Source organism: Astatotilapia calliptera, chromosome 23 (assembly GCF_964374335.1).
Source record: "Astatotilapia calliptera chromosome 23, fAstCal68.1, whole genome shotgun sequence".
NCBI lineage: Eukaryota > Metazoa > Chordata > Actinopteri > Cichliformes > Cichlidae > Astatotilapia > Astatotilapia calliptera.
In genome coordinates this window covers 12508936-12521848 of record NC_137443.1, presented here as the reverse complement: position 1 = coordinate 12521848, position 12913 = coordinate 12508936, and the positions used below count along the sequence as shown (strand labels likewise).

The following is a 12913-nucleotide window of genomic DNA, read 5'->3' as shown; positions in this document are numbered from 1 at the left end:
TTTGGCTCTATCCAAGCATGACTGGAATCATGTTTGTGTATTTTAAAACTATTTATTCTATAAAATGATCTGTAAAGTGTCAGTTTTTCAGTTTCTCTGTGCATAACAGACCTGCAGGAAATGCTGGCCGCCTAAACAGTCCTGGAAATACGTGTTTTCTCCTTTTCACAGAGCATGAAAAAAACCGCCTGTGCAAGAGTGCAGATTACATGAACCTGCACTTCAAGGTCAAGTGGCTGTACAACGAGTACTGCAAGGACCTGCCCTTCTTCAAGAGCAGAGTGCCTGAATATCCTGCGTGAGTAGCATCTTGTTTTGTAGAAACAGACGCATCCGGTGAAAAAGAATTATAGAATATATTTTTGAAATGCTCGAATTTAGTTTGCAAATATCTAAATTGTTGCTCCCCGTAGGTGGTTTGAGCCATTTGTCATCCAGTGGCTGGATGAAAACGAAGAAGTGTCTCGTGACTTTCTGCACGGTGCTTTGGAAAGAGACAAAAAAGATGGGGTAAACGTTTCCAGCTCCCTTCCTCCTTATCTCTCCTTCAGCCCTCTTGAAGCGCTGAGTCGCTGTTGTTATTCAAGCAGAATTATTGTAATCCATCCTTTGTACTTCCTCTGCCACACTCAGAGTTATCATCCAAAGTTTCTTCCCCACTCCCGCCCCGCCTCCCACACGTTCTCCTGTCTCCCCAGCATTCTTCAAAGACTGAAATAGAAAGCATGGACTCAGCAGTGCAGATTCTTGGGAAGTTTTCAAAAAGAGTGCCCGTGACTTGCATATGCTTAAAGCCAAAGATGATTCTGTTACAGCAGGACATTGTAAATTAATGGCCTTATTCCAAAGGTTTGACTGCAGAAAAGCTGTCCTCAACTCATTACCCTGACTCCCTGGAGTAGCACCTACTCACCTCTAGCCAATTAAGGACCAGGCGGTAACCAGCAGCCAATTACAAGGAGACAGACAGGAGCTCCCACCTGTCACTGGATGGCTGTCTAACTGTCTGTACGGCTGGCTCTGAGAGGTCAGAGTCTCTGTACAGGCAGTGAAATATATCAAAGGTCCAGTTTAATAACGCATCTAATGGTCTGTCTGTATGGTCTTAGACGGGCACACAATCTCACCTGCAACCTTACTCATCCCCTTCTTGTGACTTTTTCTCCTTTAATTTTCCCCAGTTTTTAATCTTCCCGCGTATCTTTTCTGCCCTGCAGTTCCAGGTCACATCGGAGCATGCTCTGTTCTCCTGTTCAGTTGTGGATGTCTTTTCCCAGCTCAACCAGAGCTTTGAGATCATCAGGAAGTTAGAGTGCCCAGATCCGCAGATTGTAGGACACTACATGAAGCGCTTCGCCAAGGTAGGTGCAGTGAAAATGTCATTTGCAGGTTACAAAATAAAAATGCAAGACCGAGGTCTTCAATTTTTTTTCTGTACATGTTAAAACATTTTTTATAATAACAGTAATAATAATAAGAACTTTGATTTGTATAGCGCCCTTTAAGAAACCCAAGGACACTTTACACAAGAGCAGAAAAAAATATTTCCTTTGTTGTTTTCTTCTCCAGACCATCAGCAATGTGCTTCTGTCCTATGCTGACATCATATCAAAGCTGTTTGCCAACTATGTCACCATGGAGAAAGTGGTGAGTGGCCAAAGACATAATGACCCAATGTGGTTTTTCCACAGATGGTCTCATTTTATTCTGTTTGCCAAAAACCGAAAGCCAACTTTTGGAATAAACATAAAAACATGCGCATGTGTCCGCTTCTTTCTAGCCCTGCATCCTGATCAACAACATCCAGCAGCTGAGGGTGCAGCTGGAGAAGATGTTTGAAGCCATGGGTGGAAAAGATGTGAGCGACTCTTCTCCACTCGCAAACAGCCAAAACTTAGACTGTTTAATTATTCAGACATAGTTCCTAATGCTAGTATATCAGCCATGTGTTATTATTATCCTATCACACAGCCGCCAGTCAACCCAAACAGCTGAGTGAGTTTGTGTGTTTTTATTGTGGCATTTTAGCTGTGTGTTGAAGCTAGTGATATCCTGAAAGACCTGCAAGTCAAACTCAACAATGTCATGGATGATCTCAGCAGGGTCTTTGCTGTCAGGTGGGAACACGCTCACACATATTCATATCCAAATGAACGCTACAGATGCAGTCTCTTAAACCTTCTCCCTTTCATCCTCTGTAGTTTCCAGCCTCATATTGAGGAAAATGTTAAGCAGATGGGAGACATCTTGGCTCAGGTTAAGGGAACCTCAAATGTGGGAAATGCCAGCAGCGTGGCCCAGGATGCTGACAATGTCCTGCAGCCAATCATGGAGTTCCTGGACAGCAAGTGAGCCAATCTTTAGCTTAAAATGATTCCCTATTTGGAAGCAAGTTTCTTCTGACTGACTGCCTGATTGACTTGTAGATAGAAGATTTGAACAGTAGGTGGGTAGGGCAACGATGCTCGTGGCTAGAGCTGGAGAAATTCCTGCACAATAACATAATCAAGATGAAAGAGTAGAAAAAAACTGACCTTTAAAACACTCTGGAGACTGAGCTTTCATCTTTCAGGGATTACCAGTGAATACACTGATGTGATGGTTTGAATCTTTGGCTTTGTTGGTTGTGGTTATACGATATATGGATAAAAGTATTAGTCCGTATCTTTTAATCTTTGAATTTGGGTGTTTTCAGTCCCATTCCCACAGGTGTACAGTGTACAATCCATCACCTAGCCGTGCACGCTGTCTTTACAAACATTTATGAATTAACGGTTTCTTAAGAGTTCACTGAATTTAACTGTGGTGCAATAATAGGATGCCACAACCACCCTTGTTTTTGTAGGAATGACTTGGAAACGTTATTTGCCTGTGAATGAATGAAAAATATTGAAATTTCCCCAAATTTTCTGCTTTTCTGAGCGTTTTTTCCCTCATGAAGGTATTTCTCTTTTTCATATTACCTCTTTTTCTTTTGATGATCCGATTTTTCTTCAGGTAGACTGTGTCTTTTCCCCTCTGCTGCTTAATACTTACTTCTCTTTCTTACTTGTGTCTCTCCCTCCTCCTGCCAGCCTGACTTTGTTTGCTAAGATCTGTGAAAAGACTGTGCTGAAACGTGTGTTGAAGGAGCTGTGGAAGCTGGTGATGAACACCATGGAGAAGACCATCGTTCTGCCACCGCTCACAGACCAAACGGTAAGAGCGCATAGAAGTATAAATGCACAAAAGAACATACAAACACACAAAATAGACATATTTAGAGATGTTTTCTTGGCTAATTTGTGTAGACGAAAGAGACATGTACACATATCCATCGCTATCATCTCTTTACAAAATGTTTAATGATTATTTGAAGTCCTTGCGGATGTTTATAGCAACATAAATGAAGATATTACATGTTCATATGGTGACCCCCGCAGTATATAAGGCCTACACGTGCACAAGTATGTTCTACTTACACCTGTTACTGCCAAGGCAACATCAAAGGACAGAAAGAAAGAAGAAGGAGGTGGAGAACGAGAGAAGGGAAAACAAATGCAGACATTTTGTGTGGCCCATGCCTAAGCAAAAGATCAAACAGTTTTTGCATCACATCTACATCCTACCCTCTGCTCACCCCCCCTACACGCAGTATATGCAGCATTGCCCTGCAGGTGCCTTCGTTCATCCAAACAATCCAGACGAAACCCTTAAAAAGCAAAAGAAAAAAAAGGACTGCACCATATCATTCCTGCACCAGCTCATGGCTGCTCTCCAGTATGTCAGTTGTTTGGAGAGATTCCTGATTTATGAGTAACTCACATCAGAGTTGCATAAAAATGTTAGCCTAAAGGATCCGACCCACTTCTGAAAAGAATGATACATTTTGGAAAGCAGCCGCTCTTCTTTTGTTTGTTTTTGGTATATGTGTTATTTCTGTTTGGTTATTAACTAAAGAGCCTCATATCACTGATAATAAAGTGATAATCTGTGGCTACTGTGACCTTCAGTCACAGGACGCAGAGTTTAATGTGCGCCAAAGCTGCACGATCACACCCACAGCGACACTCTTCATGTGAAGCTGCTGAAAGTTAAACCTCGTATTTGCTTTATGAGCAAAGAGTTGATGCTGTAACGAGTTAGCTTAGGTGTTATGGCTACCTGCTCAGTTCTCTACCTGTGCTTAGTCCAGGCTCTAAACAGGTGTCAGTTGCTCCACGTCCCTCCAGGCCTGGGGCCCAAACTTGTGATTTTGATTGATGTGGGGCTCTTTGCAGCTTGACTGACCCTTCTCTCTGGTTGTTGTTGTTGTGATTACTATTACATCCTGCTCCCACCGCTCTCCCTCCACAGATGATTGTAAGTACAGCACTCCTGTGTGTTTGTCTGTCTGTCAGTCCACGGTGGTCAATTTCTCTGCTATATGTGGCTGCGATCTTCCCCTGTTTTTACCCCACATCACACCGTCTGCCTTCTCACGACCTCACCTCTTTGATCTGTCTCATGTCTCCTCTTTTCTCTTCTCTCCTCCAAGTCTGTCTCTCGTTTGAGAAGACAGGAGCATGGTGCATTCCTAACTAGTTCTAATAGGTCCCACCCCACCCCTCAGCAATCTTCACCGATTAGCCCCCTCTCCCTTTTCTGCTGTCTCTTCTTCATGAACGCTCTCCTCAAACAGGAAATGGTACTCCTCTCCTCTGTTGTGCCTGGGTTTGGCTTGTTTCTTCTCATGCATTGCGCCCTTTTATGGGGACCCCGGTGAGGTGACTGATCTCTCGGTAGCTTGGTATCTACTGTCCCGACCAAACTCCAGCACCCCTTTTCCGCCCTTTCCAATCCTCTCACCCCACTGTCCCCACCTTTCCTACCTGTTTGAACTGTGTCCTGCCTTCCTACCCCCTACTGTGGGTTTGTTGCTTGCATCTGATCTATTTCAACACTGCAGTCTTCTCTCAGTATCCTGTACGACACTGTAGTGCACTGTATGTCTCTGCGGACCTGTCCTGTTGGTCTCTTCTGGTTTGGTTTCGTGTTCTGTTGTTGCTATAATTACTGTCATTGTGTTTTTATAAATAGTCTCGATGCTATTTCTTGGGTTTAGGTTGTGCAAACGAGGTACACGGTTTGTTTTCTTAATGTCTTAGGACCAAATATTTCACTTTCTGATGCTGACAACCTAAAGATGTATGAAAACATTTATTTTAATGTCAAGTTATTCATTCTGATCTCTGGTAACTTCCAATAAATTATTTAAGAGAAGCTGGTTTAACATCATAAAGATGCAGACTCTAAAATTGTTCTTTGGATGGAAGTTACTGCACAGAGCTTTAATGCTGCATAATTATTGAAAATATTATCTTTCAGTGATTCCACTAAGAAACTGGTAAAACTATCGGCCTGCCATCACACCTAAAACTCACTAGCACCATCCTGTTTAATTTGTGCATAAATCTAAATATTGTAAAACGATTTCTTTCATGATAAGCCCAATTTTAGTCTTGTTCACGTGACTGAGCGCCCTGTATTTTTCATGCAGGTAAAATGTTCGTGTGCTGTGATTGATAGCCAGAAAATGAATTTCTTATTGAGCAGTAAAGAGAGTATGCATATGTTTCCCCTAGGTAAAATTTTTATTTTAACTTTGACCAAGATGTTATATTACATTTCTTTAATGGAAACTATTACGTGCTAAGATACATTTAGATTTTTCCTTTTTTCATGCTTCCTGGCACTGTTTTTGCTTTGGATTGCATGCAAACAGGTTACGAGTGGCCTGGCTGAAATATCAGACCACATGCAAACAATATCTCTGCAATGATCATAAGTGAACAGAGTGCAGTCAAAGCATTTACTCTCATAATGTTGGATTGGCAATCGATCAAAAAAAGAAATAAACTGAAAAAACTGACGAGGGTTTTTCCAACATTCGTTAACATTTTTAAAGCAACGTCTGAGCTTTTGATTGCACGCTCTTATGCAGCCAGTGAGCGTGAAGTCAGACAGCAGGGACTGGCCACTGCTTGAAGTATTAACCACATGCTCTCTTTCCAGGGGAGGCTGAAGAGTGCTTCTCACAGCGATGTAAGGACTAAACCCCTTTAGATCAATGTGTCTTGTCTCTCTCCTCCACGTCTTCTCTCCATGTCTATGTCTCTCTCCCTCAGCTCCCAGTCAAACAAAGCAGTGGAAATATTGTTTTTTTTTCACTATCTACATAGTGCTTTTTATAGTGTGCTGTAAACATACCTCTATTGGATGTAGACATTTGTGACTTAAACACAGAAAGTCAGTGTGTTCAGCAGTCACTTAATTTGACTCAGACCTGGCTGGCTATGTGCAAAAAAACAAAAAGACAACAGAGTGTGGTTTAGCTTCACAGCCAAATCAAAGGGAAGCCAAGCTTGCAGGGTAAAAAAGTATATTCATCACAGCAGCCCCTGCAACCAAAGGCACATCTATCTGCACGACTGACAGTTTAGCTTAGAGTAGCAGTGGAGGGATGCTGGATTATTCTTCCCTGTTGCTTCCCCACAGTTTCAGAAATGCACTCTGTTATTTGCTAATAAAGCTCTTCCTGAAACTTTTCTGCTATTCTTTTTTTATTGCATTATTTGAAAGAATACAAAACTACAGTTGGTTTTGGTAAACTTTCAAAACCGTATTTGTAACCACAGTCAGCAGTACTTAGGATACATCTTCTTACAAGAGTACTGCATTAGGCTGGACCAATAAATACCAGCACACACCACGGTGAAGCTTTATAGCTGCTAGATATGTGTGTGTGTGTGAGAGAGGGAGAGTGAGTGTATCTGTGTGCATTTGAGTGCACAAATATGTCTATTTTCCTGCCCTTACTACGAGCTGAACCACTTTCCCTTCTCCTTGTAGTGTTTGTGTGTAATGTTTTGGAATGATTAAAAGACAGATAAGTGTGATAACAGCACTTGAAGGAAAATGTACCGTGACACCTGTAAAGCGGTTCAGAGTGACTGTTTATGAATGTGTGTGTCAGAAACGTCGCTGTCCTCTGTGTGACACTAAGCCATTTACCGCCGCCGTTGTTTTGTCACGATAATAACAGCGCTCCTCTCTCTCTCTCTTTCTCTCTGCTTGTCTACCTTTCTTGTTCCTCCTTCTGCCTTTCTGTCTCTTCCAGGGCACTCAGCTCATCTTTAACGCTGCCAAGGAGCTCGGACAGCTGTCCAAGCTGAAGGTACAATATGTTTCTGCTACACTTACGCTCTGGGCCCGGCACCAGTGCTTCGGACTGAGTCTCTAATTGCTTAGAAAATATGCGGAAGAGCATATGAGGGGGACATATTGGTCATTTTGCTTTATGCCTCTCCCGCTGGCATCTTTAGGAGCACATGGTTCGTGAGGAGGCCAAAGCGCTAACACCCAAGCAATGTGCTGTGATAGAGTTGGCTCTCGACACCATCAAGGTAGAGATTCACTTTCATTTTCTGTGATTAAACATTGAATATTCTCTTTATTATCAGTGCAAGCGTTTCAGGAAACAAGAAGTCATAAATGTACAGTCTTAAAACCCAGAGTTTGGGACCAGGAAATGAGGGTTTTTTTTATCCCTTTAGGATGAATTAATAAAAGAAAAATAACACATAATTTCACTCCCAAAGCATTTTCCCAAGATAACACAGGCACCCACATAGCACCAAATGTTAAAACGATTGTTTAAAGCTCTACGGGGGCTCTAATTTGCACATCATAGAAGCGTTTTGAATTGTTATCTGCAGTTGTCAGTATTGACTGGTTTAGTGTTGGATTCATGTGTGACTGTGGGAATGTCAGGATTCGCTGATGATCACTCTGCTGTGTTTATAATTATTTGTGCCCTTTTATTTCTTCAGTCAGCTGCTGGTCGGAAGATGTTGGTAAAATGTTTTTTTCCCCGCCCTTTTATGTGACAGCAATATTTCCATGCTGGTGGTGTGGGTCTGAAGAAGACATTCCTGGAGAAGAGTCCTGACCTTCAGTCTCTCCACTACGCCCTGTCCCTTTACACGCAGGCCACAGACAAACTCATAAAGACCTTTGTCCAATCGCAGAACGCTCAAGGTAACGTACAAATCTGTCTGTGTCTGAGGGGCTTTGAATTTGCTTTACCTTCCAGTATCTTCAGTTGTTAAGTATGAGCTTAACTACCTACAGCATCTTACATAATTCTCTGAGGAAGGGAAATGTATTCCTTCTTCGCTCACACTCTCAGAGGAGCCCCTCTCGCTGCCCCCTCTGTTGATGTTAGGGTTTTCCCAAATGCCAAGTTTCTATACGCTCAAAGTATCTCACGTGCCTCGTAGAGCGTAAAATTGAAACTGCAACAGCACAATATTTCTCACTGTCCTGAAATGCTGAGTCTCCTGATAGCGAGCTTCTGGAACTGCAGCCACTATTCTGTAGATGATCTGACAGCTATTTGCAATGAAAAAATAAATACCTACCCACTCTGTTTTCCTTCTCTTTGATGCTGCTGCTCAGCCTCCGTCCTCCTGTCACATAGCTGTGTAACAGCCATCCCGTTTCTGCCATCAGACGCTCACACATAGTCCCCGAGCACTGGTAGAAATGCCTTTTGAGTGGATAATCATTTAAAATTGAATTTTTTAACTAATGCCATGTGGCTTTTGATGTTGCAAGACACAGTTTTTTCACTGCTTATTTGGTAGAAGTAGCTCAATTTCCCCAACAAATCAGGGAAAATGCTTTTTACATGTTGGTCTGTTTTCTACTCTGTAATTGTGAAACTCTCTGCAAACCTCATATTTCTTCGTGTGTCTCCTTTCTCTGTCTACTCCCACCTCCTGCCCCGTCTGTGGGACAGTGTTCGGCGGGAAGGGGGTGAGATTCACCACTAGTGAGGATGTTTACCCAGAAAAGGGTATGTGGCACTCAGGCTGAGGCTCTGAGACACCAAGGACCACCAGAGAGCCTCCAGAACAAAGCCCAGCAACCTCCACCTTTTCACCCACCCCCACCCCCCCATGTGCATCCTGAAACTGTCCTGCCTGCTCAGATTCATCCCAACAGACAAATGCAATGCACAGACTGAACACACTCTCTGCCTTTTTGAACACACATACATGCCCACCACCACAGCAAGAATGGTAACTTTATGCATTCATGCATGAAACGTACACACTGATGTCTGTATGTACAGAACTGCGCTGAATACATACGCCGTGGACAGTATGTATGAGCAGACACGACGCATGATGCGCGGACATCAGACAAATATAATAGAAATGCATTAAAGCGTGGAGGAATTCTGATGCAGCATGATGTCACCCAGAGAAGCCAGGGGGCTGTGTGTGTGTGTGTGTGTGTGTGTGTGTGTGTGTGTGTGTGTGTGTGTGTGTGTGTGTGTGTGCAATCTGATGAGTCTGTCCTCAGGTTGTAGAAGCAATTATTTATTTCCAGAAACACTGGGAGGAAATCTTTTTTTTACAGTGTCACTGTCCCTCCCACTGTGTTTGAAATGGCAGATGCTTGAAGAGGAAGAGTAGGATTATTATGAAGATGATGATGGCTGTTGGCTTAGTTTGTCTGGGAGGGCTCTCTGTCCTTCCCTACCCTGCGATCGCATCCAAAAGCAGGCAGAGATGGAAACACCCAGTCAGCTTCCACACGCAGCGCCACCCTCCCCAAAGCGGTGATGGGAAAGGGTTCTCAGCTCGTCTCCCCTTAACAGATCTAGCCAATCACAAACAGTCCATCGGGTCAGGTGGTCTGATTTCCGTCTCTTTAGATCAGAATAAAAGAGTCTGACTTGCTCTCAGATGCGGTATGTTCATACACGCTCACACAGAGACATATGCATTCTGCTGTTTGTGTGTGCACTTGGCTTCGCCGTTTAATTTGATGCTACGATGATGATCTGGTGCTGCGCAAGCCCTAGCACCCCGACAGTCATCTCAGATGAGCGGCTCAATATGACATTGTTAACACTGCAGTCTGTTACACGTCAAGTTGTGTCACTTTCCTCTGGAAAGAGACCAAAGATGGAAATGTGTAAGGAAAGAAAAGCATTCAAAGTAGATTTTTATGCAGATTAATGCCTAACTGTGAAAGGTATCCACTACCAACAAACACTAGCAAATGAATTTTGTTGGAATAGTTGAGATTTTGAAGTGTTGCTCTGAACTGGTGTGTTCTCAAGTTTGATTGTCTGACTGAGCTGAATCCCACTTTCTCATCCTTTACCTGTTCAAAATGGTGACACCAGCTTTTTAGTTCTGATGAAGTATGACTGGAAATAATTCAAATGCTCCTTTTTGCAAGTTTTATGGAAAATCATCTATTTGAGATTGAATAAACAAGCAGCAAAGAAGCGTATCTTTCGCCTTCCTGCCAGCTGGTGGATGTCCCTGACTGTAACAAGGAAGCAAATTAACTCCCTGTCAAACAGATTTCACTGAGTAGTTTCTCCAACCATATTAGAGTGGATGATTAGAGCAGGATGAATGACCAAAGCTCAGTGGAATTTACTCGCAGCTGAAAGAGTCTTTGATCAGCGCTGACGGTCGGTCTCGCGTGCTGCTGGCTGTGAGCGCCGATATTTGCGGTTAAAATAATCAACTCATTTGTGAATAAGTGGCAAACTCAGGCGATGCTTTGGCACATTTAAAGTACAATTCTGAGATTTAATATCTATTTTGGTGACGTTTTGCAATATGGTGCAAAATGTGCCTCTGATTGCCGTGTTTGTTAACGAAGAAAGGGGCTGCTTTTTCCTGGCAACATCTTCCTGCCTCCCAGCCAGAAAAGTTTCTTTCTCATCTCTCATGGATGTCCTCTACTGAGTAGACAAGGCCAGATGGATGACTGCTGCTCTCTTTGGTCCTGTTGGCAGTGAAACCAGCAATCCCATAATGCTCCCCTGAGAGATGCAGAGAGCCGCGTGCCAGGAACACTCTGCCGTCTAACTCCCACAGACACCTTGTTTAGTGGGCGGCTGGTTAAAAACACAAACACACAGGCTGCTGGTCGTCGCCACAAAGATACCGTTGACAGAGCGAAGACGCTAATTAAAACACTGAAAATTAATGTCCATCTGTCACTGTATCCTTCTGGAGTTGTACGTGGATATAAACCGCTTGTTCACATGCGGCACAAGGAAAGATCATCATCCTCCCTCCCAGACAAAGGTGTTAGAGCCTGGTGAAAGCCATCTAGACTTGTCATCTTCTTCCTCAGGCAAAAAGTAGAACTCCAAGGACCCCAAACAAGCCCAGGTCTGGCGTAGCGTAGAGATGAAACAGTTAAATGACTTTGATGTTTGATTGAAATGCAATGAAATGACTGATTTTAACCAGGAAACATCTGAGCGGTCAGTTATGAGGGTGTGTGTCGCTCTCGATCCATAAACTTACATTAAATGATGAAAAAACTAAACAAGGAGGAATAAGAGCAATCTCTCTTCAAGAATGGAAATATAGACATTAAAAGGACAAAAGAGCAGAAAATATGAAAAATCTTCTATTCGCTCTTCTTGCAGAAAGCTTTATTAAAGCAGTCAGGCATCAGTACTGTCATCCTATACCGACGGGCCGGGGAGGCCGAGCTGCTTCTCCCTCCACGTGGTCCCTCCCTCTCTTGGCCCTCCTCTTGACCATGCTTGGGTAAAAGACTTTACCAAGGAATGGGTGTATCCATCTGAGCATGCCCAGACATGATCTGTGTCGGTGGGGGGGGGGATCCACACCGTTAGCTGACCTTCTCCAGCTTCTCTCCTGTCTTCTTCTCTGCCTCTTACTAACCATCCCGCATCCTAACAGACACTTTGCATCTATGAGTGGGCAACAGTTACCACAGTGATTGCCTCTCAGTCGCTCAGGTTTAATCATAACGTAGAATGCATTACCAAAGGAGATAATACAGCTATTGCAGGCTTATTGTTATTATTATACACTACCGGTATTAAACACATATGCCCACTCATAGCTGCTTTGTCTGAATGTCCACTTCCAGACCACAACATATGCACAAGCAGAACTCTGTGCTTTATTTTAAACGCTATTATTTTATAAAGAAACATTTGAATAGTCAGTACTCTGCTTTATATTCACCAGGTTATAACTGAGTCCATTTCGTTGTTTCTTTTGTGAAACTGAAATGGAAGTGTAACTTTTTTAAAATTTAATTATGGAGGAGAATTCGAAATAGAGGGCACAGCGGCTGCGACATTAGCACAGTGGAGATGGGGAGACTCGAGGGTATTAATGGCACTTTTACTCTTTGTCCTGTCCCGTCAGGCTCTGGGGTGGACGATGCTGTAGGAGAAGTGTCCATCCATGTGGAGATTTTCACTCACCCGAACACCGGAGAGCACAAAGTCACAGTGAAAGGTGAGCAAAAATATTTTGTATCTTTGTTGTTTTCACATTTATTGGGACTGAATCTGAGGGTATTTCTGGAAATAACATTCAAGTCATAGTTTAACATTTAAACATTGCTAGACCCCGCGGGCAGGACTGTATGGCCATAACAGGGCACCAGAATATAGCTCTAGCTTTCATCTGCCATAGAAAAATATGATTTTGTAATGAATACTCTTCCAATTCTATTTTCATTATCTTGACCATAAACTGAATGTGAGGCCTGAGGGAGAGCCAGTATTGTCTGAGTTTCCTGTTCACTCGCCCTCGCTTACCGCTCCACTTTTTCACACATTTTCTCCACACGAATCTCACAGTCACCCACACCTTCCCGCTCTCTTTCCTTCCTTTAGCTCTGTCTTTCTGTCTGTTTCAGTGGTCGCTGCAAATGACCTGAGGTGGCAGACGCAGGGAATATTCCGGCCTTTTGTGGAGGTCTATATCATCGGCCCTCACCTCAGTGACAAAAAGAGGAAGTACGCCACGAAGTCAAAGAACAACAGCTGGGCTCCCAAATACAACGAGACCTTCACTTTGTA

General features: G+C 43.2%; 1 protein-coding gene across 1 annotated transcript in view; it reads left to right on the top strand.

Annotated features, from left to right (window-relative positions):
• unc13a (unc-13 homolog A (C. elegans)) overlaps positions 1-12913 on the top strand; it is a 59226-nt gene that overhangs the window by 42742 nt on the left and 3571 nt on the right. Inside the window, exons 29-43 of the mRNA XM_026160077.2 lie at positions 172-298; positions 414-510; positions 1218-1361; positions 1570-1647; positions 1781-1858; positions 2029-2117; positions 2202-2348; positions 3075-3198; positions 6034-6063; positions 7139-7195; positions 7344-7424; positions 7911-8058; positions 8822-8878; positions 12252-12344; positions 12751-12910. Coding sequence (XP_026015862.1) covers positions 172-298; positions 414-510; positions 1218-1361; positions 1570-1647; positions 1781-1858; positions 2029-2117; positions 2202-2348; positions 3075-3198; positions 6034-6063; positions 7139-7195; positions 7344-7424; positions 7911-8058; positions 8822-8878; positions 12252-12344; positions 12751-12910 — 1510 coding nt within the window. The remainder of the gene's footprint in view (positions 1-171; positions 299-413; positions 511-1217; positions 1362-1569; positions 1648-1780; positions 1859-2028; positions 2118-2201; positions 2349-3074; positions 3199-6033; positions 6064-7138; positions 7196-7343; positions 7425-7910; positions 8059-8821; positions 8879-12251; positions 12345-12750; positions 12911-12913) is intronic.